This window comes from Balaenoptera borealis (assembly GCF_965194805.1).
Source record: "Balaenoptera borealis genome assembly, chromosome: 17".
Taxonomy (NCBI): Eukaryota; Metazoa; Chordata; class Mammalia; order Artiodactyla; family Balaenopteridae; genus Balaenoptera; species Balaenoptera borealis.
Window position 1 is genome coordinate 83,177,628 of NC_138876.1, and position 25,078 is coordinate 83,202,705.

Genomic DNA, 25,078 nt, shown 5'->3' on the forward strand with positions numbered 1-25,078 from the left:
GTTACCGCAGGGGGAAAGCATCTGAATCAACAGATGGGGGCGCCCCAGAAGGTTCGAGGACTGAGCACACTTGCCACCTAACTTCCTATGCTCTAGCCATGACTGCAGGCGGAGGGTTCAGTTTGGTGAAAGCCCATCTTCATTTCCTGTATCACTCGTCTATGATCTACAGAACTGTGTAAAGGAAGCAGCTCCAGAACCTGATGGCAGCAATGCTGTTTGTTTTGGGGGTTTTTAGTATTTATTGATTTTGGCCGCGCCAGGTCTTAGTTGCGACACGCGGGATCTTCGTTTGCTGTGTGTGGGAATCTTCAGTTGCGGCATGCACATGGGATCCAATTCCCCAACCAGGGATCGAACCCGGGCCCCCTGCATTGGGAACCTGGGAGTCCTAGCCACTGGACCACCTGGGAAGTCTGCAGCAGTGCTCTTTCACTTAGCTTGCAATTGTGCAAGAAGGCACTCTTGTTGTGACCTTACTCGGAACGCAGTTCAGGGGGAAGGCCAGCTCTCGCCGTGGCGCCGGGACATCTCCCAGTTGGCTCAGGGAACTGGGCCTTACGACGCCCTGCACACTGTGGGCCCTGGTGTGGTGTGTGCTGTCCACAGCTCGTCAGCGGCCCGAGAACCGGCCACCTTGAGCAACTTGGGCTGGGAACCGCTCCGCGTGTGGCCTCAGACTCCCCTCCCCAACGGTCTCCCTTCTCTGCCCAATTCTGGAAGCGTGAGCAGCATCCAAACACACCGGACAGAGTTCTACTCAGAAGATTCAGCGGTTTTCATTTCAGACTCGTCTCTCGCACCCTCTGGTGATGCCCCAGCCTGACTGCCGCCGAGGCACCGTGACCCCCAGCACAGAATGGGGACCGCCGGAGCTGCTCAGATGACCTCTGAATCCCATGCCCACATTAGCATTTTAAGGCTGTTCAAACACTCAGTTAGATCTATCACTTTCTATGAATGCTTTACTAATGAATGTTGATTCTAAAAAAGGCCAAACTCATGGTGACTTGAATGTTCCAGGGATTACTTGTTACCGTAGTATCTCCACCTGAGATTTCAGCTTATGGTGGTTTTATGAGAATGACTGCTAGAATTGAAATAACTTTTGAATGAATAAGATGAAACGTATTATATCTTAGTGAGTTTATGACTTACACAAAGTACTTACCGTCATGAATTTCCATGAAACCAGTATTATTAAAGCTTTTTTCTTAATGAAAAATAATGCCTGATAACCAAGTATTACTTATTCTATCATTTATTGAGGAAAAAGTTTTACATATTAGGGTGAAGCAGTAGAAAGCAGTGACACGGAACCCCACCATTTCCAGCCTCATGTAGCCAAGAGAACAAGCCTTGAGGACTCAGCGGGGACAGCGCTGGCCGTGCACCTCCCCACAGGAGGGACGGGAACACCCGAGCATCTCCAACGGCCACGACAAAGTCCAGCACAAAACCATGACCCAGACCGCTGTCTCCAGAGAAGATCGCACCCTGCTGTCTGTACCTACACACAGCTCAAACCTGGTGCTAAAGAAACGGCACTTCAAGAAAACAGTCGTACTATATCATGCTCATAAACTGGCACAGTGCTCTTTACTTGAAATGTTAAAAAGATGAACACACACGCTTCCCTAGGAAAACTGAACCCAGGTTAGAAAATTTTTATGCCGCCAAGTAATGACTTCGAGGCTGTTTCTCCCGCCGGCGGCAGGGCGGTGACCAGCGCTGCTCGTGGGGCTTCAGAGCAGGCGCACCGTCTTCCCAGTTACCGTCAAGAAGTCGTCATCCGCCAGGGCACGCAGCGCTTCTTCAAACATATCCTTGGTAATTGCCTTTGGGGAAGAGAAGAGAGAAAGAACTTTACACGTGGAGCTGCGCTCCCCACTTAGAGACACAATGATTTCCAAGTTAAAGAACCACCGGAGCCTCCTTCCTTCCTGGTGGCTGTACACAAGTCCTAACGCTCCGTCTCGGGAGTGGCAAACGTTTCCTGCCACGGGCCAGGAGGGGAGGGCGTTAGGGAAGCAGGCAGGGCTGGACCCAACCAGCAGAGCTCTTGCCGTGAACTCAGCTTTCCTTGTAACAGCAAGAGACTGCAAACGCTCTAAGTGCCCACCAAATGGTTAAGTAAATGACGGGGGAGGCATGAGATAAAGTGAGTAAGTCACGAAGTGGACTCTGCGTCCCAGATGAAGCTAAGAGTACTGACGCGGCTCAAAACCACGCATCCACATCCACACGGAAAACTGAGAGCCCAGCAGACTTCTCGCGATCACTCCCTGATGGTGGGTGGTGATCTCACTTCTCTTCTTTATCTGTAACTACTTAAACAATTTATCACTTAGACTACAAACGAAGGAAAAAAATTAGAAAAAAACTTTAAAGCAGCATCAAGGGAAAAGAAAACTCTATTAAACAAAATATACACATAAACACTTACTATATCAGACTGTCCCCGAATATCTTCAAAAAGTTGCTGGTATTTCAGGGCTGGCGTTTTGCCCTTGGATAAAATAAGCTTTTTCAAAGCTTCAGCTAACTCTTCTTTCCGTTTACGAGAGGTGGCACTCATTCCTGATTTAAAAGAAATTAGTGAAGACGTTTCTGCTCTAAGGAAGCAAAAGTGTTTCAAACTTCTATTAATATTTCTTTAGTCATAAATCAACTATACTCTTTAAAAAAAAAAACCGTTTAGTCATGTCACCACATAAGGTTAGGGGACAGTCGGAGCAAGTTCTGAACGCTGTTCCCAGTTTCTGAAGAGCTTATTTATAGCTGCTGCTTTCCACGGAGACAGTCCAGGCAATGCGCACAGACGCGGAGCCGCCCTCGCTGGGGCAGAACCGCTCCTCCGGGGGCGCGGTGCCCAGAGGGCGGGCAGGGCAGACCCCGACCGTGTGTGCCCGCGCCCACCGCCTCAGCACCCCGCCGCGCGCTCGGAGGGCCCGCGCGGCCCCACCTGTGGTGAGGATGGAGATGTCCACGATGCCCGTCCGCGGGTCGGTCGCCGACTGCTTCAGGGCCTCTCGGTGCAGGCGCTTGGCCTCCTCCACGTCGATCGCCTCCACCTTGCTGGAAAAGCGCACCTTAGCGTGGGCTTCGGCCAAGCGGGTCAGCGATTCCAGCTGTCGGGGGTATGCGGACACCATCCCTCGGCTGCTGCCGACCTTCCTCATGTCCACGTAAGCCTGGCGAGACAGGGGACACGCCGACTCCTCACACGATGACCTCAGGGTCGTGCCTGGACTCTGGCCAGTCGGGCTCCCGTTAAATAACCCCCTGGGCAGGCAGGTCCTGAGGGGAGCGAGAGCCGGTCCAGCCGTGGGCCTCGACCCTCATCCGGGGGAGGCACGGGTGCAGCTTTAGGACGGGACCGGGCAGCAAGGGTGTGCGAAGCCCGGCACCCAGAGGACGTGGTGTTGGGAAGGGCAGCTGAGGACTCTGGTCTGTTTGTTTACACCCCTGCGAGGAGCAGGCCAAGGGTTAGTGGGGCAACACGCAAGAGGTAAATTGTCTAAACCCCTACACCGATGATGTAATTCCTTCAAGATGACAGAGACGGAAAACTGCGTTATCACTTGTAACTTTCACTTGAGCATCTTCAGGGCTTTGTCAGGATGTAAAGCCCATCAAAGCACCAGGAACCTTCTTAGTGTCACAGTGTCTGCTGAGTATGTGGCATCATGCACTGCTGCCCACTTAAAAGGTACTGAGAAGTGAACATAAAATACTTATTTTTTTAGAAACGAGCAAATGCAGCCCAGAGACCAGAATTACAAAGTCACTAAATAGCATCACCTATATTTCAACTCAGGTATCCTGGTCTTAATACACTGTGCTTACAAGTACTTAAATATAAAAAGAGTGTGCACAACGTGTAGAAATGAATCCCTTTCCCCTTTCTACATCTGGAAAACTCGATTTTGCAACACAGGAGGGAAAACAGTTGTAGAAGTTTTAGAGGCTGTTTCAGAGGCTGAGCAGCACCCAGCTGCGCTTTCGGCCGCAGGTACCTCGATGAGCGCCTGGCTGGCGTCCTGGCTCAGCCGCGGCAGGACGGCGCTGTGCGCGTAGGCGATGTAGTCCTTGAGCACCGCCATGTCCAGGACCTCCTCCTGTGCCTGCTCCTCGCTCTGGTAGTACAGGGACACCAGGTGGTGAGCCAGACGCCGGTCGTACGCTTCGTCCTGAGGGTCCAGCATGAGGAAGATCAAGTCAAACCTGAGGAAACATCATAAACAGTTTTCCCAGCTGGGACACCCACGTACCTGTGAGTGGACCCCTGGGCCTCCGGTCCCCCTGCCCCAGCCCCGCAGGCCGCTTCTGCCCGGGAATACTGGGCACTGAAAGCTGAGCCAGAAGCAAGATGCTCCCAAGGGAAACGCTGCTGTAATTCCGAAGACTGGAAGATGCGAATGAAGATACATTCAACTCCTCTGGGGAGAAGGAACTATCTGTTAGAACAGTCAAGTAATCGAAGTCTGAACATACCTATCTTTGAGAAAAAGTATGGACTACCTGACTCCCCTTCCACAAGTTTAATTTTCAGACCCTTATCTACTGTGTAAAACCGCTCTCTGCACTTCGTTGATTCTCTACAGCGGCTTTAAGACCGAGAGCAGTGAGAGGCAGGTTTCTGAAAGGATGAAGGTGAAAGGCCCTAATTGCTCCAAAAAACGAGTACGCATCAAGGTGAGCAGAAAAACACACCGTCCTTGCCTGGAAAACTCGTGACCAAGCAGATGTGCAGACTTTGCGTTGGCCTGAAGAGTTTACAACATTAGCTGGGTTCTGCCTTGTATTTCCTTCTCAAGCTCACCCTGAACATTCCACAGATGAGCAAAGTGAGACCATCTATTCTATGAAAACGTGTTTTCGTACCTTGACAACAGTGTGTGGGGCAGCTGGATATTCTCAATGGTGGTTTTTTTCGGATTCCACTGAGACTCGACAGGGTTTGCGGCTGCCAGGATGGAGGTGCGGGCGTTGAGCTGACAAATAATCCCAGCCTGGTGGAGGGACAGTGTGGTTAGAAACCTCGCCCCGAGGCTGGCGGGACCTGTGAGCCACCTCTGCCCGCGTGCCCTCTGCCAGGGATCCGCCGTCACCACGAGCCACGTCACCCGGCACAGGTGACTTCTGCACAGGCGTCCCACTGGGGACAGCCCTGAGCGCTGAGTCAGGCCAAGGACCGAGCTGTAGATGAACATTTGCTGCGACTGCGTCTTTTTCAGTAACCAAACCCCGTGCATTAGGACAAAGTCAAGTTCTACGAGTACCACACATCAGAGGATTAGGACAGCGTAGAGGAGGAACGAGGATCCTGTGGAAAATACTCAGATCGAGCTGGGACCTAACAGGAGAAGTGTCGGCCAGTCTCCCAAGCTGCAGGTTACACAGATGCTGAGCTTCAAGCCCCCCGACACCCCACCTGTGTCCACGCCGGGAAAGAACGGGCGACTGACCTTGGCGATGGAGAGCGTCTGCTGCTCCATGACCTCGTGCAGGACAGAGCGTGTGCTCTCGTTCATCTTGTCGAACTCATCGATGCAGCAGATGCCGTTGTCACTCAGCACCAGGGCGCCCGTCTGCAGCACGAGCTGCCGCGTCTCAGGGTCCTTCATGACGTAGGCGGTGAGGCCCACGGCGCTGGAGCCCTTCCCGGACGTGTACTGGCCCCGGGGGACCAGGTTGTACACGTACTGCAGCAGCTGCGACTTGCTGGTCCCTGGGTCCCCGCAAAGCAGGATGTTGATCTCGGCGCGGAACTTGCCTCTTCCTGTGTGGCTGAAATCCTTTCTCGTCCCGCCAAAGAGCTGAAGCAGGATTCCCTGGACGGGCAGACGGGCGGACAGACAGACAGGTCTCAGTGCTCACCTGCCGCTGGCAGCTGAGACGCAGTCAGATGGACAAAGGGCGACAGTGAAGAGATCAGAGGACGGGAGGGGCTGCGAGTCAGCCCTGGGGCACGGATGCCATAGGGGGCCCGGACCCCACCCACCCCGGGCGGCTTCTGTGCCTGGAAACGAGATGAGGATGCGGCCCATTCCCGTCACCAACAGCCAAGGCAGGCGGCGGGCCCTGCTCCGCCAAACAGGCCGAGGCTCAGCCTTTCCGGGGTGTCCACACTGTCCGACCCGAGCGCTCTCAAGCCTAGCTGCAAGTGAGAAGCCCATCAGCCAGTTACCTTCTTTATATCTTCATGCTCATAAATGCTCGGAGCCAAGGCGGAAGCGAGTCTCTCATAAATGTCTGGTTTTCTGGAAAGCTCCTTAAGCAATTCCACACGCTTTTCTGAAAAAAGTTTCTGCTCTGCTTCTTCGTCGAGGCCGTGCAGACGCTTCGAGTCGGTTTTCCGATAGTGAATGACGTCAATGTGGGTTTTGTAGACAGACTTCACGTTGCTCACTCTGGGATTGACGCGAATGGGGACCGCTCGGTAGATGCCTGAGGGCACAAAGGACACACTCTCACCTGCCCGACCTCGGCCTGGAGCACGGGGGGAGCAGGGCTCTGGGGGGCTCCGAGCAGAGCCAGCGAGGTTGACCCGGGACCACCGCCTCCACACGCCACCTGCTCGCCTCTGTGTTTGATGCATCGCAGTTTGAAACAGAAGTTTCATTTCTCTTAAACCGAATGTAAGGAATTATCAATAACTACCTGAAAGAAAATACCTAAATCCCGTACCAAAAACCTAGAAAGAAAGGAAACCCGAAGAGCTCAAATACTGAAGGTCGCTCGCAAGTTATTTCAGACAATAACAGGGAGACAGCCTACCGTCTGGGCAGGGGCCGTGTCGGAGGTCAAAGGCAGGCGCTGGAAGCAGCAGCCCCAGGCCAGGCACCCCCGACCAGGTCACAGGGCTGACTCTGGAGGCCCTCACCTGTGACGTGCACTCTGTCCCCAGGCTGGACCTTGTCCACGAGGTCATTGTGGGCGGCGAGGACGACCGTGTGCGGCGTCTGCCCCGCGGGCATGTCTTCGGGGGACTCCTGGAGCTTGATCTGAGGGGGCGGGGAGCAGGAGCCTCAGGACAGGCCCAGAGCCCTCCCCACCCAGCCGCTCGACAGCAGCGCCTCTGCTGCCCCGGGACCTCGCTGTGTCCACCTCTGGAAACCCAGTCTGATAAGCATTCTGAGGCGGTTGTTCGTTTAGGGGCTGCCCCTTTGGGGGTGGGGAGGCCAGGGCTGTTCTTCCCCGTCTTAAGGCTGTGGCGGGCGCGTCTGCATCAGCGTCGGCCTGCATTTCTAGTTCCTTCTGGACGCTGCTCCCAGTGTGCTTCTGGGAGAAGCACCCCCACTTCAGGTCACCGTGCCTCCCAAACTCTTGCCTGTCCTCCTGGTGACATCGACTCACCCACAGCACCTGCCGAGCAGCTGCCAGACTCCGTCCCGGGTGTTGGGGACTCTGCCCCAGAGCAGAGGGGCACACACAGTCCTGGCAGCGCCAGGCCCGGCGGGAGAAGACAGGAGGGCGCACAGGGCGGGGGTGGAGGCTGTGCGTCCCACCATCAAGGGCAGGGAAGGCCCTTCTCAAACCAGGTGACCGCCGGGCAGAGGAGAGGCTGTCAGGGAGGGGCCCCGTGTTCTCAGCGACAGGACAGCAAGCGCAAGGGCCCCGAGGCAGCCTGTGCTCAGGAGGAGCCGGGAGGACGGCAGCGAGTCCGCGGGCAGAACCTCGGGAGCACCCAGGCCCAGGAATCGGTGCCCACGTGAGGTGAAAGCTATCCACCTCGATGACCCTTCCATCAGCAAGAAATTGGATGCTTTTCACACTCGTTAGTGTTCTCCTAGTGACTCCCAGTAAGGGAAACTATCTCTCGTCCTGTACTTTGAACTCATTCTCTCCACTTAAAGTTAAGATTGCTTAAACATTATAACAAATCAAAAAAATCTTCACTCCTTATGCATACTTTACACCATTACAGTCACAGTAAATAAATGGTTTTCTGCCTTTCTCTGGAATTTTAATCTGCATCTTAAAATTTTTCATGAATAAAGAGCTACATGGTTAAACTCCCTAGGCAATACAGTTTGTGAGAAAAACTTTGGAAAAACTTCTCAGCCCATTCTTTACCGGCGGTAGAATTGCCAAATGACAGAATTTAATCAAACGGTGTTTACTGTTCTTAATGTTGTATACGCTCTTATATCCTACAATCTTAAGTATTTCCCATAGAAGCATCTCGTGTTAAATTTGACTTAATAAATCACGAATGACGCTGAACTTAAGATATTCAGTTGGAGAACGCACTCCTCCCCTATGACAAGAGTGTGGAACACAGCGCACGGGTGCCCGCGGGCGGTACAGCAGTGCTGCGGCCCAGGGCTGGGGCCTCAGGCACTCCGAGGGCTCAGCTTTGCCCTCTAACACACCTGCTCTCCGAGGAGGAATGAAGCTGCTCAACCCACCAGGAAGCCTGGTTTCAGGGCTGCACGAGTGGACAAGTTACACTTGGCTTTTGAGGACCCGGCTGGGGCAGACTGAGGACGGGGCACGTGGAGGGGGGCAGGGGCCACGCACCATTTGCTTGTCGGAGAAGACGGAGCGGTTGTGGATGAGCGCCATGCTGCGGCTGGTGTGGCAGCGCTCGCACACGCAGGGTTCAGCGATGCGACCGCGGTCTATCTCCACCCGGGCCGTGTGGGCGCACACCTGGCACTGGAAGAAGGCCTCCTGCATCTCCGGAATCAGCTGGGACGTCCTGATCACCATGCCGCTGATGGCGATGAGCTGGTCGATGTCTGCAAGGCGGGGAGAGAGGGCGGCTCGTCCCAGCTGGGCGTGGGCCTCCCCAAGCTGGACGCCAGCTGGGGCGGGTCTGGCTCTGCTGTCCAGCCGGGAGAACCTCACCGGAGGAATGGAGGTGCTGGGATGGCGGGGTCAGGGGGAGACGCTCCGGCCAGAGCACGAACGTCTCACTGGGTACCCTCAGCTCTGACCTGAGATGCCCCTCCTGCGTCCAGTCTGCTCCCTCCCAACCCCTTAGGTCTACTGACCCTTGCTGAGCTAGGCCGACCCGAGGCTGCCTGGGGACGACCGGACCTGTGAAGTGGCTGTCACAGCCCACGCACTCGTGATAATCTTCTCCATAGTCAGGCCCACTATACGTGGCGGGTTCAGAGACTTACCTGTCCTACTAGTAACTGTGGCCCCGATATAGCATTTCCCCAAATAAATAACATAATAGAATGTTTCAGGTCTGCTTTCCAAATCTTTCACCACAGAGTTCTCCCACTGGGGCCCAGCGTGCTCCGTCTCTCCCTGGGCTGACACACTCCTGCTCTGTTCTTCTGCCTCTTCTCTTACTTTCCAAACTAGATTTCCTCCTTATGCTTCAGTGCAGGGATCATATTTTATATTTGTCTTCTACTTTGATTCTGAGAGAGTGCCTTCTTAATAAAATAACTGTAAAACTATCATAATTGGATAAGTTCATTTTAAGATAGAAAAGTATCAACAGTTACAGCATCTTTTATATAATTTCAGTTTAGTTAAAAAAGGTATGGTGGGGCTTCCCTGGTGGCGCAGTGGTTGGGAGTCTGCCTGCCGGTGCAGGAGACACGGGTTCGAGCCCTGGTCTGGGAGGATCCCACATGCCGCGGAGCGGCTAGGCCCGTGAGCCACAACTACTGAGCCTGCGTGTCTGGAGCCTGTGCTCCGCAGCAAGAGAGGCCACGATGGTGAGAGGCCCGTGCACCGCGATGAAGAGCGGCCCCCACTTGCCGCAACTAGAGAAAGCCCTCACACAGAAACGAAGACCCAACACAGCCATAAATAAATAAATTAAAAAAAAAAAAAAAAAAAAAAAAAAAGGGCATGGTGGACCCATAAGCATATGGGGTAACTGAACCTGCAACTGGTTTCTGTCAACTCCCAGTCCGCCACCGTCACTGTCACCAATTCCTTTAAAGTTCCTTGATGAAGTGACTTTCACATAATGTACTTTCTTGCTATTAAAAATATTACCTTCTGTATGTCAACTATATCTCGATAAAGTGGAAAAAAATATTACCTTCTGGATTCAGGTTCCTCATATTCTTAGTCTTCAACGCGTTGAACGGTCTTACTTGAATCTGATGTTCTAAGATTGAGTCAGGATAGCGGTCAAAGAAGATCTCATTGACAGCCATGTCGAATGTTGGGATAACTTCCTTTAAAAACAAGTATAGCGGTGCCAAGCTGTGTTTGTATTTTTATCTTAGGGTTAAATTTAATAAAGCAATTCATGTTAGCAAGGCATAAAAACAAAAAGAATATGGCATAATCCAAAAACATTAACCTATAAAATCACACATGCTATTTGTACACCCTTGGGCACACTGAAATCTCTCACCTCTGCATCTTCTCACTAGAGTTAAATGAGATGAGACATGGACTTCCCTGGTGGCGCAGTGGTTAAGAATCCCCCTGCCAATGCAGGGGACATGGGTTCGAGCCCTGGTCCGGGAAGATCCCACGTGCCGCGGAGCAACTAAGCCCGTGCGCCACAACTACTGAGCCTGCGCTCCAAAGCCTGCGAGCCACAACTACTGAAGCCCACGTGCCTAGAGCCCACGCTCCACAGCAAGAGGAGCCACCGCAGTGAGAAGCCTGCGTACCGCAACCAAGAGTAGCCCCCACTCTCCTCAACTAGAGAAAAAGCCCACGCATAGCAACGAAGACCCAATGCAGCCAAAAATAAATATATCAATTTTTTAAAAAATGAGATAAGACATATAATCGTGCCTTCAGGATGTGCTGGCATGACTGTAGGCTTTTAATTGGCAACAGAAGCTCATACTTTCATGTCTTACTTTTCTTCCATAACAGAATGATACCAAAATGGGTTAAATCATAATTATTCCAATTTCTTAACAGCTGTTCCTCATTTTGCAGATAAGGAAACAGCCTCTGGGAAGCTGAGAAACTGGACCAAGGTTACACAGCTATTAAGCAGCAAAATCAAGATTTAAAACAAAGTCTGCCTGCCTCCAAAGCCTAAAGCTAGAATCAATGTAGCTGATGCTTTGTTGATAAAGCCTGACCTTAAGCCCAGAGAAGACTGCAGTATGGTTAACACAGCCTGTTAGAGAAGGCAGGTGTGTGTAAGTGTTTTCGTTTAATATGTTTTAAGTCATCAAACCCAACAAGCTGTCAATCATGCGTCACCACTGTTTTACGTACTAAGAAATGCTGCCAACCAAACAATGACATGCCGTCAACAATAACACACACCCCAATTTCTAATGTTAACATGTGGAAAAGTGTTCATCTTAAAGAAAACAGAACATGCTTTTAAGAGGTTTTGGGGGACTTCCCTGGCGGTCCAGTGGTCAGGACTCCTCGCTTCCACTGCAGAGGGCATGGGTTCGATCCTTGGTTGGGGAACTAAGATCCCACATGCCATGCGGCAACCCCCCGCCCCCCAAAAGGTGCTTTGGAGGCATATTCTCTGTTACTAAGGAAACCCCACTGTCCAGAAACCCTGCAGATGCTCTAGATGTTTACTGCAGTCCCCCAAGTTCAAGGGCAAATTCTTACCTGTGGGTAGCAAATGAGCTGTCTGTATAGATTTGTGTCGAATGATCTTATGTGTTCACAGTTTACGTTTAAAAACGGCTCTCCAATAACGTTAATCTACAGGGCAGAACAAACAGGTTATATCCTGCTAACCGTTTCAACCCCTAGTTTGAGTTTTCAGGTTAGCGTATTTCATTACCTCCCCAAGTCGCTGCATGTACAGAGGCTCAGTAACGTCTGTGCCAACGCTTTCTTCTTCTCTAGCCAGAGGATCGATGAAACGCTGAAGAAATCTCTTAGCGTGGGGAGAGAAACAGTAAGCTTAATGCAGTTAGGAACCAGCAACTGCTCAAAATAAAAAAGTTATGAACGCTGGGGGCCACGTATCTTTTCAAGTTAGCTAAGATCTGGAAACAGCCCAAGTGCCCATTTATAGACAATTGGCTTAAGAACGTGTGATACATACAGATTTATATATGTATACACATAATGGAATATTACTCAGCCATAAAAAAGAATGAAATTTGTCATCTGCAGCAATATGGGTGCACCTAGACAATATTATACTTAGTGACATAAGTCAAATGAAGACAAATACTATACATCATTTACACGTGAAATCTAAAAAGTAACACAAATGAATCCATATACAAAACAGACTCACAGACACAGGAAACTTAGGGTTACCAAAGAGCAGGGGGAGGGAGGGAGGGATCAATTAGAAGTATGGGATTAACAGACTCAAACTATCAGCCATAAAGTAGAAAACAAGAATTTACTGTACAGCACGAAGAATTACATTCAACATCTTATAATAACCTATAATGGAACATAATCAGAAAGAGAAGTATAACCGAATCACTTTGCTGTACACCTGAAACTACCACATTACTGTAAATCAACTATACTTCAAAATAAGGAAACTAGGAATGGTGTCAGAATTTGGAGACAAGCATAGGTGTTTTTCTTTTTCCTAAAAACTGAAAAAAACACCACCAATTCTGAGCCATGTGAAGATCTGCTGCTAAATACCGGGGCTACGTGGATGGAGGTGACACATACTTTCCCCCACATCTCCGGAGCCCCGAGGAATGACACCTCACCTGAAAGTTTTCTTTGCACGTTGCCACGTTTACATCTGTTCCCCAAATCACGAGTTTTTGGCCCAAAGACTGCTCGCTCGCCACTATATCCTCTGCGGCCGGCTGCACAGGAAAGGCGACGGGAGCAGGTTCGCGGGGGACGGCCCACCTCGTGCGGCCCACCGCGCCCCGGGCGGCCCCGCACTCACCCCGTCCGAGTGCAGGTCCACCTGCAGCCCTTTCCGCGCCGAGCCCAAGTCGGGCCTCTGCCGCACAGGCGTGCCGCGCACGCCGCTCCTCGGGGTGCCCTCCACCCGCGAGCTGGGGGTGCCATAGGTCAGCGGCGAGCTCACATCCAGGTCCAGGGGGGCCGCTGGGGAGCGCGTCCACGGGGGTGAGCGCGGCGAGGACCCCTGCGGGGCGTCCGCTCCCCCCGCCCGGGCCCCCCCGGCCCCCCCGGCCCCCGATGCCCGAGCGGGCAGCGCACCTGCGGGCGGCGCGCGGGGCGGGCTGCGGGGCTCGGCGCCGGGCGACGCGGGCAGCGGCCGCGGCTCTCCCGACGACAGCGGGTCCTGGCCTGTGGGGGAACGGGCACGGCGGCGTCGGCGAGGGCGGCACTGGGGCCGAACGGGGCTGACACGGCACCGCCCGCCCTGCCTCCCCGAAGACCTCGCGGGGCACGGCCGCACGCGGACACTCACGTGGCTGAGCGGGGGCGGCCCGCCGGGAGCCGCGGCGGCTCGGGGTGGACACCGGGGACGACATGGCGGGCTGCGCAACAGGGACGCAGGCTCGCGGGGACGCTCCCTGAAGACCCCCCGCCCCTTTCCCCTCGCTCCGGCCCCCCGCCCCTCGGCCCTCCCCTCAGCACCGCCGACCCCGGCAGACCCCCGCCTTCCGCGCCGGCCGGACCCAGCCCCACCTAAGGGGCGCGCTCCCGCTCCACTTCAGCAGGGGCCAGGTTTCCCGCCGGCGGCACCGTTGTCTCCGCCCCCAGCGGCGGCCCACCAATCGCAGCAGCGCCCTCGCGCGGCCCCGCTTCCGGGAGGCACCACTGTGCAGCGGCAGGGGGGACCGGACGGCCGCCCCGCGCCCCGCGGGACAACGACGCACAACTCGATCGGGGCTCCCCCGCTCCGGTGGTCTTGTCCGAAGCCGGAATGCGATTTCGCGGGAAATCTGGGGAGGCCGCCGGACAGCGTTCGGGGACCGGCCACTACAGGGCGTGCCTAAGGAGGAGCCGCTCCTGTGTCCCTCGGGAATCCAAACGACACCCCCCCCACCCCGCCCTCCCCGGCCCTCCTTATCAAGGGCTAGCTGTGGCTCCTGACCCGAGCTGTAGCCTATTTCTTTCTGCCTCGGGCACTCGGTCAACTCCAATTCGCCACCTGTCCTCCGCATCTATTTCCGGAGGTCGAGCGGTTGGATTCCTGATTCTCCCCGAGTTTTGACGTATTGTGCTAAGTGTACTGTGGGCCACACATTCATAAGCCTGCCTCTATCTTAATGCACGTCTAAGCCGTTGATCCTACAGGGAGGGCTCCCTCCGCGATGGTCTTCGACAAGGTTCCAGCGCCCACGTCCGCCCCCTGAGCACTTCTGCGCCAGCTCCCCATGTGCGCACGCGCCGAGGACCCCGCTCCCTTCCGCCTGCTAAGGCCCCGCCCCTCTCAGGACCCCGCCCCCTTGCCTCAGGGGCACTTCCAGGCCCGGACAACTGTGCGCACGCGCCGGAAGCCCCGCCCCCCCCACGCCCCGTTCCCGTAGGCGCTTGCGGGCCCGGGTAGCGTGTGCGCACGCGCGGGGCTGTTGTTGGGCGTCATGGCGGACGCGGGGTCTGGCGTGCGCGGTACTCTGCTTCAGTTACAGGAGTCCTTGTCCGCGGCCGACCGCTGCGGAGCGGCGGTGGCCAGTTGTCAGCTGCTGCGGGGCCTGGGGCAGGAGTGCGTGCTGAGCTCCGGCCCTGCGCTGCTGGGTGGGTACGGCTCCGGGCTTCCGACAGCCCGTAGCCCGGCAGCCCTTGCGGGTCCGGCGTGGACGCCTCGGGCGGTGCTTGAACGGGCTGGTCGGAATTCGTGATGTGTGTAAAAGTGGTTTGTCAGCTGCCTCTTTTCTTAACGGCAGAGGAAAGGTATTTTAAAACCAAAGGTGGTGAAAATGACCCGAATTTGGTATCTTTGCTATCCACGGTGGGGAGGGACGAGAGGAGAGTATTTTCTTCCACCTCAGTGTCGCCTAAACCCACCAGCACCTTTTCCAAACCCCTGTGTTTGCTGTTCCTTCTTTTGAGAAGCAAGCCATGCTGTTCTTTTAATTCTTTAGCTATGCCTGGATGAGAACTTTTCCTTTTGCAGCAGAAGTGCCTCATTTCATCATTTTTAAATGTGTCATCGCGTGAAAACATCTGTGATATTCCCTTTTTTTTAAAAAAAAGGGGAAAGTGAACCTTTTAAAAATTTTTTTTAAAATTTTTGTTTATTTTTGGCTGCATTGGGTCTTCGTTGCTGCGCGCGGGCTTTCTGTAGTTGCAGCGAGCGGGGGCTGCTCTTCGTTGCAGTGCGCGGGCTTCTCACTGCGGTGGCTTCTCTTGTTGTGGAGCACGGGCTCCAGGTGCGCGGGCTCTAGAGCGCAGGCTCAGTAGTTGTGGCGCACGGGCCGGACCAGGGCTCGAACCCGCGTCGGCAGGCGGATGCTTAACCACTGCGCCACCAGGGAGTCCCAGTGTTACTCCCTTTTAAAGCCGCAAGTATGCAGACTCTTCATGTTGTGTCCGCTTAATTAGAAGGTAGATGAGGTTTTCTTCCTAAAAAAGTCATTGTTGAATAAGGTGGAGAAATACTGTAAGAAAAGTCTTGAAAAAGATGCTTTGCAGTGCCTATATATTGTCAGGGGTGTACTAATGGGGAAATTAATGACCAAACAGCAGCAGCATTGTGTAAATGCTTTCTAGTCTGAGTTCTAGGAGTTCTATTTTGTTCCTTTAGTAACTTTCCGTAAATCAGTTCCAGGTTCACTCTGCGTATGCAGGGTGTGTCCTTTCCCTTGAGAGATTATAGGGGAGTGTACTAGTTTTCTGTTGGTGCTAAAACGTACCACTGGCTTGGTGTTTACAACAGCGCAGGTTTGTTAGTCTTATAGTTGTGTGGTTGGAAGCCCAGCACGGGTCTCAGCAAGCTGAAACCAAGGCAGCAGGCAGGGCCACTTTCCTTTTCTGAAGGCTCTGAGGGAGAATTCTTTCCTTTTTCATTCATGTTCCTTGCAGTTGTAGCACTGAGGTCCCTTTTTCCTTTCTGGCGTTCCTTGCTTCTAGAAGACGCCTGCATTTCTTGGATTACGCTGCCCCCCTTCCCCTTCCTCCATCTTCAAAGCCAGCAGCAGAGGGTCAAGTGACATGCTTGGAATCTGTCCTGCTTTCCTGTCCTCCCTCTCCCTCTCCCACTTGTGAGGGCCCTTGTGATTGCATTGGGCCCACCTGATGGCCCAGGATGCTCACCAGTTTAAGGTCAGCTGATTAGCAACCTGATTTTCATTTGCCATGTAAAGTTAGCATATCCACAGGTGGGTGTGACACTAGGAATTAGGGTTCTGGCATCTTTGGGGCCATTATTCTGCCTACCTCATTGCTGTGGAACATCTAGAATTTCCCGTTTTCCTTGTCAAAATACGGCAGCCTTAGACTAGTGTTTTATCACTTAAGAGGCTGAATTGAGAAACAAGCAACACCTTTAGGGTGGGTTTATGGAGTACCTTGGCAGCTCTCTTATTTGTTTTGTTTGTTTGTTTTTTCCAGCATTACACACTTCCTTAGTTTTTTCCAAAGATTTTGGTTTGCTTGTATTTGTTCGGAAATCACTTAACGTTGATGAAGTAAGTTGAAGATTTTCATTTTGCTCTTCTAGTATATTCCTTCACGTTGAGGTGACTTTGTTTCTTAGCCGTGTTTCTGTAATGTTTATTTCTTTTGTTATAGTTTCGTGATTGTAGAGAAGAAGCCCTAAAGTTTTTATGTGTTTTCTTAGAGAAAATTGGCCAGAAGATCACACATTATTCTCTCGATATTAAGGTAAGGAGGAAAAAACATACCTCGTTATATACCAACGTCCCTTTTAACTTATGATGTAAGTTAAAGTTCATTTTATTTCTGCCTTTCTTGTTGGGGAGTTTATTTTTGCTTGATTGTGTTAGAAATTAAGTGGATATTTCTAAACATATTTAATGAGCTAAGGCCCTTGTGGAAAACTGTTAAATTGTAATATATCATATACTGGTATCTCTCCTCCCAGGCATAGTTTTAGCTGTTAAGTCTTAGTTATAAGAACTAAGGTCTTATTAATGATTTTGATATGTCTCCTTTTAAAACCTAGAATACTTGTACCAGTGTTTATACAAAAGATAAAGCTGCTAAATGTAAAATTCCAGCCCTAGAACTTCTTATTAAGGTAATTAAAATATTTCTAAGTGCATGTATTTTCTATTAAATATATACCTTGAACTGAAAATTGGAGTTTTGGGTTATGTTTTGGGTGAGAGATGTTGTAGAATCACATTGATGTGTGGAGAAGATGCATGTTTCCCAACCATCACCCACTAACAGCCTTGGTATTTTGCCCTCACACCCCTCTGGGTAGCAGAGGGAGAAGTTCGGTTGTGAGGGGTCTGGAGGGAAGGTAGCGCGGAGTGTAAGGAATTGGCTGCCCCCCCATTACTCTGTTACCTTTACTGTGAAAACCTAAACGCTGCTGAGAATTGCCAAAATTCATCTCGTTGTGTCTTTGAATGTTTTCCTAAAACCTTACACTGGGATGGGTCTGTGTGTTGTATGTAAGTGGTCATTGGGCTCACTCTCATCTAGGTATCTGTTTAGATGTGTCTCTCTTTTAGAATTTCTTTGGGTCTTGTTGGTCCTTGTCTTAATATGTCTCTGAGAACATGTGTCTAGTCATCGTATAGTTTTCTTGGGAAGGTGAAATTAAGTCTACCTCCCCTTCCCCTTTGTAGCCCCTGTTTTTGCACCACCCACCTCAACCCGTCCTCCCAAATAACGTGGCTGGATAAGAGCCCTGAGAGGCGGAGAGTGAGTGCCCTAGAGACACGTGGGTGTGGAAGTCCGCTGTGTGTGAGCAGGTGCGGTAGATGGAAGCCTTTTTGCTGCTGTCTCTGTACACTCGGCTACCTTGTGTTCTTTCAGTTACTTCAGACTTTGAGAAGTTCGAGCCTCATGGATGAATTTAGAGTTGGAGAGTTATTTAGCAAGTTCTATGGAGAACTTGCATTGAAAACAAAAATACCAGATACAGGTGAGCTGTATTTAAATGTTATTTTAAAAAATATTTTAACAAATTAAAAAATTATTAGTGTAAAACTTAGGTTTTCTCTGCCAAGGTATTTATATGCTTTACAGATGAATTCTTTTTTGCTGAAAACAAACCAAAATGGAGACAAGAAACAGTGTGTGAAGTCTTCCTGTAAAAATTTTAATCTTTACAAAAGATTTCTTTAAATAGAAAACTCACAACGCATGTCAAATGTAATTTAGTTTATAATAATAAATTTGCATAAAACATATCACAGAAGATTCAGTACATAAAACTAGATATTTTGTGTGGCTTATCGTGAAATTATTTTGAACTAAACATCCTTTCATTTTCTTATTTGTGCATTTTTGTTTAATTTATTTAAGTGATTTTAGGCCTAAATTTGTCTAAAATTTATTTTTCAGTTTTAGAAAAGATATATGAGCTCCTAGGAGTATTAGGCGAAGTTCATCCTAGTGAGATGGTAAATAATTCAGATAAACTCTTCCGGGCTTTTCTGGGTGAACTTAAGACCCAGGTATGATAAACTTTATGATCTTCTTTCCTGCTTACATATATCTGGTGAATTTTTCTCTTTTAATGATATCTTGTTAAAACTCTCCTTTCAGATGACATCAACAGTGAGAGAGCCCAAACTTCCGGTTCTGGCAGGGTGTCTGAAGGGACTGGCTTCGCTTCTGTGTAACTTCACTAAATCCATGGAAGAAGGTATCGCTTGATGGCACTTGAGTTTCTTTATTCAAAAACTACTGGTCTAAAATGAATTACTGTGTATTTTTTTGAACTTTTATACCAGTTGTGGATTCACATGCGCCTGGGAGAGACAATAGAGAGATTCCATGTGTCCTTCACCTGGTGTCTCCTGATGATGTCTGTCATAGCTGTAGCACAGTAGCACAGCCTGATAAAATCTGTGGGCCTTGCTCAGGTTCCACGTGCTTCGTGCGCACACATTTGTGTGTTGGGTTTAGTTTTGTGCAGTTTAGCAGGTGTGGACGTGTGTATGCACCATGGCAGCCGGGATACTGAGCAGCCTGTCACCAGGAGGATCCTTCATGCTCCCCTTTTATGGCCACAGCCACCTCCTCCTCCGCCCCCTCCTCCCTTCCTCCCCCTCCCCTCCTCCCGTCCGTCCTTCCCCTTTCCCCCTCCTCTCCCCTCCCGCTCCTCCCCCTCCCCTCCTCCCCCACCCCCTGCTCCCCCTCCTTCCCTGGTCCCCCTCCTTCCTCCCCCTCCCCTCCATCCTCCCCCTCCTTCCTTCCTCCCCCTCCTGCTCCTCCTTCCTTCCTCCCCCTCCTCCCCTCCTTCCTCCCCCTCCCCCCCTCCATCCTCCCCCTCCCCTCCTCCTTCCCTCCTCCCTCCTCCCCTCTCAGTGAACACTTGGGTTGCTTCTACTTTTTGACTATTGTGAATAATGCTGCTGGAAAATGGGTGTGCAAATACCTGGAGTACCTGCTTTCATCTTGGAGGTATATCCCCTGAAGTGGGCTTGCTGGACCATGTGGTAGTTCTATATTTAAGTTTTTGAGTAATCGCCTTAGTGTTTTCCGCAGGGGCTGCACTAATTTACGTTCCCACCAGCAATGTACAGTTTCTCCGCATCCTCACCAGTACTTGTTGTTTTCTGTTGTTTGATCGTAGCCATCGTAGTGGGTGTGAGGTGGTATCTCACTGCATCTCCCTGATGGCTGATGGTGTTGAGTTTTTTCACAAGTGCCTGTTGCACTCCCTCTCTCTTCTTGGGAGAAATGTCTATTCAAGTTCTTTGCCCATTTAAAAAGTCAGATCATTTGACTTTTTGTTACTGAGTTGTAGGGGTTATTTGTATATTCTGTGTATCAGTTCCTTATCAGGTACATGATTTGCAAATATTTTCTCCTATTCCATGGATTGCCTTTTCACTCTGTTGATTGTGCCATTTGATGTGCAAAAGTTGTTCATTTTGATGAAGTCCAGTTTATCTGTTTTTTCTTTGGTTGCCTGTGATTTTTGGTGCCATCTCCAGGAGATCATTGCCAGGTCACTGAATCGTTGTGTGCCTGTGTAGAAAATCGTTTGTGTGGGTCACTCCTTGGTTCTCTGTTCTGTTGGTCTGTGTGTCTGTTCCCCTGCCAACAGCACACTGTCTTTTTGATATAACTATATAGTGAGCCTTAAATGTCGGGTGCCGTTAAGTCCTCACATTTTATTCTTCCTTTTAAAAATCATTTTGGTATTAAAAAGTCTGTGCTTTTCCACATTAGTCTTAGAATAAGTTGGTCTGTGTCTGTGAAAAACCTTACTTGGATTTTGATGGTCGTTGTGCTAAACCGGTAGATCACTTTGGGGAGAGTTGATATCTTTACCACATTGAATCTTCCAATCCAGGAACACAGTGTACCTCTTCGCTTATTTAGGTCCTCTTTGATTTCCTTCATTAGCATTTTGTAATTCTTATGCTGGAAATCCTTACCTATTGATTTTAAACTCTGTTTAATACAATTTTCTACATAGTTGTCAGTAGTGTTCTTATGTAGTATCTCAAAATTAAAAGTTTAGAGGATAATCTAGCTACGACAGCATTATAAGCATTAGGAAATTCATTTCTTTTTACAAGACAAATAAAACTTTTAACCCCATAAATTCTTCACAAGAAAAAAATCTGTTTGCCCTTCCTTACCGTATTTTGTTCAGATAATTGCCAAATTTTTCTACCTCCAGCATGTGTTTGCTTTTATTAAATCGAAACTTAAGAAATTGCCAGTATCCAGTGATTTTGGCCTGTGAAAACGGCAGTTTCGGATGTTTCCGCCTTGTGTGCCTATTCACCCCGTCTTTGTTGCCTCTGACCAGGAATGCTGGCGCAGCTCCGCCTGCTTTCCCTTCCTCGGTCTCCTCTCTCTTTGATCCATGTCTGTGGCCAGCTTCCCACCCTGTCAGGTTCCTGCTCAAAGATCTGTTTTCTGAAGCCTTTATGCTCCCCCTGTGTGGGTCACTTCTTTGGGCTTCTGTAGTCCTCTCTGTGACAGCACTTTCTGTGACGTATTTTTAATCTACCAGGTTGTATGTTTATTTTGTCACTTGACCTTGGTGGCAGGTAATGTTGCTTATTTCTTTTTGTTCTTGCTTCCTATATTAATTGACATTTGGCGAACAAGAAAAATAATAGCACTTACTGCTTATTTGTGCTAAAGATTATTCATATTGCAAGGAAAATTCCTGTAATAACTCACTAAGGTAGGTGATAATATCTTTGTTTCATAGATTAGAAAACTAGAACTAAGTAACTTCTCCAAAGTCACTCAGGTAGCAAGGTGGGCAGAATAATGGCTTCCAAAGACGTCCTCATTCTAATCCCAGCACCTGTGACTTAGGTTATATCACAAAGGGGAGACAGGTTGCAGACGGGATTAAGGTTGCTCATCACCTGACTGTGAGATGAGGTTATCTAGGTGGGCCCAGTATGATCACAAAGGTACTTAAACGGGGGTGAGGGAGGCTGCATGGTCCCTGTGACAGGAGAAGCTGGCTTTGAGGATGGAGAAGGAGCCCGGAGCCAAGGAGAGCGAGCAGCCTCTAGAGTCAGGAGAAGGCAGCCCTGAAAGCCTTTAGAAAAGAACACACCCTGATGACACCTTGACTTTATGTTATTTTATTTTTTCTTTTTTTTTTTTCTGGCCGTGCCTCACGGCTTGCAGGATCTAAGTTCCCTGACCAGGGATTGAACTTGGGCCCTGGCAGTGAAAGTGCCGAGTCCTAACCACTGAACCGTCAGGGAATTCCCTATTTTATTTTTTTAAATGAAGTATAGTTGCAATACAATATTATGTTAGTTTCAGGCATACAGCATAGTGATCTGACGATGAAATACCTTTGGAAATGATCACCTCGACGAGTCTAGTAACCATATGTCACCAAATGAAGTTATTATGATATTATTGACTATATTCCCCATGTTGTGTGTCACATCCTCGTGACTGACTGACTTCACAGTGGGAAGTTTGTGGCTCTTAATCTCCTTCACCTGTGTCACTCATCCTCCCACCCCCATTCCCTCTGGCAACATGCAGTTTGCTCTCTGTACCTGTCTGTTTCTGTTCATTTGTTTTTTAGATTCCACATATAAGTGAGACAAATAACGTGGTGTTTGTCTTTCTGTGTGACTTACTTCACTTAGCATAATACTCTCTAGGCCCATCCATGTAGTTGCAGGTGGCAAGACTTCTTTGTTTCTTATGGCTGAATAGTATTCCTACAAATAGGTGTATGTACATAAATATTCACCACATTTTTTTTATCCATTCATTTATCCATGGGCACTTAGACTGCTTCCATATTTTGCTGTTGTAAATAATGCTGTTTTGAACACTGGAGTGCATTTATTTTTTCTAATTAGTATTTTCGTTTTCTTTGGGTAAATAGAAGTTAAATTGCTGGATCCTGTGGTTTATTTTTTTGAATTTTTGAATTTTATTTTTTATACAGCAGGTTCTTATTAGTTATCTATTTTATACATATTGGTGTATATATGTCAATCCCAATCTCCCAATTCATCCCACCACCACCACCCCCCTGCCACTTACCCCCCTTGGTGTCCGTACGTTTGTTCTCTATGTCTTTATCTCTTTCTGCCCTGCAAACCAGTCATCTGTACCATTTTTCTAGGTTCACATATATGCATTAATATACTATATTTGTTTTTCTCTTTCTGACTTACTTTACTCTGTATGATAGTCTCTAGATCCATCCACGTCTCTGCAAATGACCCAAGATTGTTCCTTTTTATGGCTGAGTAGTATTTCATATATATGTATCACATCTTCTTTATCCATTTGTCTGTAGATGAGTATTTAGGTTGCTTCCATTACCTGGCTATTGTAAGTAGTGCTGCAATGAACATTGGGGGGCATGTGTCTTTTTGAATTATGGCTTTCTCTGGGTATATGCCCAGTAGTGGGATTGCTGGTTCACATGGTAATTCTGTTTTCAGTTTGTAAGCCACCTCCATACTGTTCTCCATAGTGGCTGTATCAGTTTACATTCCCACCAACAGTGCAAGAGGGTTCCCTTTTCTCCACACCCTCTCCAGCATTTGTTGTTTGTAGATTTTCTGATGGTGCCCATTCTAACTGGTGTGAGGTGATACCTCCTTGTAGTTTTGGTTTGCATTTCTCTAATAATTAGTGATATTGAGGAGCTTTTCATGTGCCTCTTGGCCATCTGTATGTCTTCTTTGGAGAAATGTTTATTTAGGTCTTCTGCCCATTTTTGGATTGGGTTGTTCGTTTTTTTAATATTGAGCTGCATGAGCTGTTTATATATTTTGGAGATTAATGCTTTGTCTGTTGATTCGTTTGCAAATATTTTCTCCTGAGGGTTGTCTTTTCATCTTGTTTGTAGTTTCCTTTGCTTTGCAAAAGCTTTTAAGTTTCATTACGCCCCATTTGTTTATTTCTGTTTTTATTTCCATTACTGTAGGAGGTGGATCAAAAAAGATCTTGCTGTGATTTATGTCAAAGAGTGTTCTTCCTATGTTTTTCCTCTAAGAGTTTTATACTGTCCGGTTTTACATTTAGGTCTCTAGTCCATTTTGAGTTTATTTGTGTATATGGTGTTAGGGAGTGTTCTAATTTCATTCTTTTACATGTAGCTGTCCAGTTTTCCCAGCACCACCTATTGAAGAGGCCTGTCTTTTCTCCATTGTATATTCTTGCCTCCTTTGTCATAGATTAGTTGACCATAGGTGCATGGGTTTATCTCTGGGCTTTCTATCCTGTTCCATTGATCTATGTTTCTGTTTTTGTGCCAGTACTATATTGTCTTGATTATTGTAGCTTTGTAGTATAGTCTGAAGTCAGGGAGTCTGATTCCTCCAGCTCCATGTTTTTCCCTCAAAAGACTGCTTTGGCTATTTGGGGTCTTTTATGTCTCCATACAAATTTTAAGATTTTTTGTTCTAGTTTTGTAAAAAATGCCACTGGTAATTTGATAGGGATTGCATTGAATCTGTAGAATGCTTTGGGTAGTAGTCATTTTCACAGTATTGATTCTTCTAATCCAAGAACATGATATTTGTCTCCATCTGTTTGTGTCATCTTTGATTTCTTTCATCAGTGTCTTATAGTTTTCTGAGTACAGGTCTTTTACCTCCTTAGGTAAGTTCATTCCTAAGTATTTTATTCTTTTTGTTGCAATGGTGAATGGTATTGTTTCCTTGATTTCTCTATCTGATCTTTCGTTGTTAGTGTATAGGAATGCAAGAGATTTCTGTGTATTAATTTTGTATCCTGCAACTTTACCAAATTCATTGATTAGCTCTAGTAGTTTTCTGGTGGCATTTTTAGGATTCTCTATGTATAGTATCATGTCATCTGCAAACAGTGACAGTTTTACTTCTTCTTTTCCAATTTGTATTCCCTTTATTTATTTTTTCTTCTCTGATTGCTGTGGCTAGGACTTCCAAAACTGTTGAATAATAGTGGTGAGAGTGGACATCCTTGTCTTGTTCCTGATCTTAGAGGAAATGCTTTCAGTTTTTCACCATTGAGAAAGCTGTTTGCTGTGGGTTTGTCATATATGGCCTTTATTATGTTGAGGTAGGTTCCCTCTATGCCCACTTTCTGGAGAGTTTTTATCATAAATGGGTGTTGAATTTTGTTACAAGCTTTGTCTGCATCTATTGAGATGATCATTTGGGTTTTATTCTTCAATTTGTTGATATGGTGAATCACATTGATTGATTTGCGTATATTGAAGAATCCTTGCATCCCTGGGATAAATCCCACTTGATTGATCATGTTGTATGATCCTTTTAATATGTTGTTGGATTCTGTTTGCTAGTATTTTGTTGAGGATTTTTGCATCTATATTCATTGGTGATATTGGTCTGTAATTTTCTTTTTTTGTAGGATTTTTGTCCGGTTTCGGTAGCAGGGTGATGGTGGCCTCATAGAATGAGTTTGGGAGTGTTCCTCCCTCTGCAGTTTTTTGGAAGAGTTTGAGAAGGATAGGTGTTAGCTCTTCTCTAAATGTTTGATAGAATTCACCTGTGAAGCCATCTGGTCCTGGGCTTTTGTTTGTTGGAAGATTTTTAATCACAGTTTCAGTTTCATTACTTGTGATTGGTCTGTTCTTATTTTCTATTGCTTCTTGGTTCAGTCTTGGAAGGTTATGCCTCTCTAAGAATTTGTCCAT

The 25,078-nt window shown here is 48.6% G+C and overlaps 2 protein-coding genes across 15 annotated transcripts in view; one reads left to right on the forward strand and one right to left on the reverse strand.

Moving 5' to 3' along the window:
• Positions 1 to 1,245: 1,245 nt before the first annotated feature.
• On the reverse strand, positions 1,246 to 13,852 carry MCM4 (minichromosome maintenance complex component 4). Of its 2 annotated transcripts, none has more exons than XM_082363259.1 (16): positions 13,513 to 13,852; positions 13,292 to 13,361; positions 12,800 to 13,167; positions 12,612 to 12,713; positions 11,708 to 11,803; positions 11,530 to 11,625; positions 10,022 to 10,160; positions 8,530 to 8,750; positions 6,890 to 7,010; positions 6,194 to 6,453; positions 5,472 to 5,837; positions 4,888 to 5,015; positions 4,020 to 4,227; positions 2,966 to 3,194; positions 2,447 to 2,580; positions 1,246 to 1,838 (listed from the first exon to the last, which is right to left on the reverse strand). In XM_082363259.1, the coding sequence occupies exons 2-16, from the start codon at positions 13,353 to 13,355 to the stop codon at positions 1,746 to 1,748; spliced, it is 2,625 nt and encodes an 874-aa protein (XP_082219385.1). In that variant the 5' UTR covers positions 13,356 to 13,361; positions 13,513 to 13,852; the 3' UTR covers positions 1,246 to 1,745. The 2 variants fall into 2 exon arrangements, with proteins under 2 accessions (XP_082219385.1, XP_082219386.1); XM_082363260.1 differs by lacking the exon at positions 13,513 to 13,852 and having other exon boundaries at positions 12,800 to 12,963; positions 13,078 to 13,167; positions 13,292 to 13,442.
• A 503-nt stretch (positions 13,853 to 14,355) lies between these two features.
• Positions 14,356 to 25,078, forward strand: part of PRKDC (protein kinase, DNA-activated, catalytic subunit) — a 152,519-nt gene continuing 141,796 nt past the window's right edge. For 10 of the 13 annotated variants that reach the window (XM_082364137.1, XM_082364131.1, XM_082364141.1 and 7 more), the window contains exons 1-7: positions 14,358 to 14,565; positions 16,381 to 16,457; positions 16,561 to 16,653; positions 16,955 to 17,029; positions 17,779 to 17,887; positions 18,310 to 18,422; positions 18,514 to 18,613. In XM_082364137.1, the coding sequence (XP_082220263.1) occupies positions 14,412 to 14,565; positions 16,381 to 16,457; positions 16,561 to 16,653; positions 16,955 to 17,029; positions 17,779 to 17,887; positions 18,310 to 18,422; positions 18,514 to 18,613 (721 nt within the window). In that variant the 5' untranslated portion in view covers positions 14,358 to 14,411. Of the gene's footprint in view, positions 14,566 to 16,380; positions 16,458 to 16,560; positions 16,654 to 16,954; positions 17,030 to 17,778; positions 17,888 to 18,309; positions 18,423 to 18,513; positions 18,614 to 25,078 lie in introns of all 13 variants that reach the window. The other 3 variants (XM_082364132.1, XR_014236507.1, XM_082364142.1) reach the window with 3 other exon arrangements.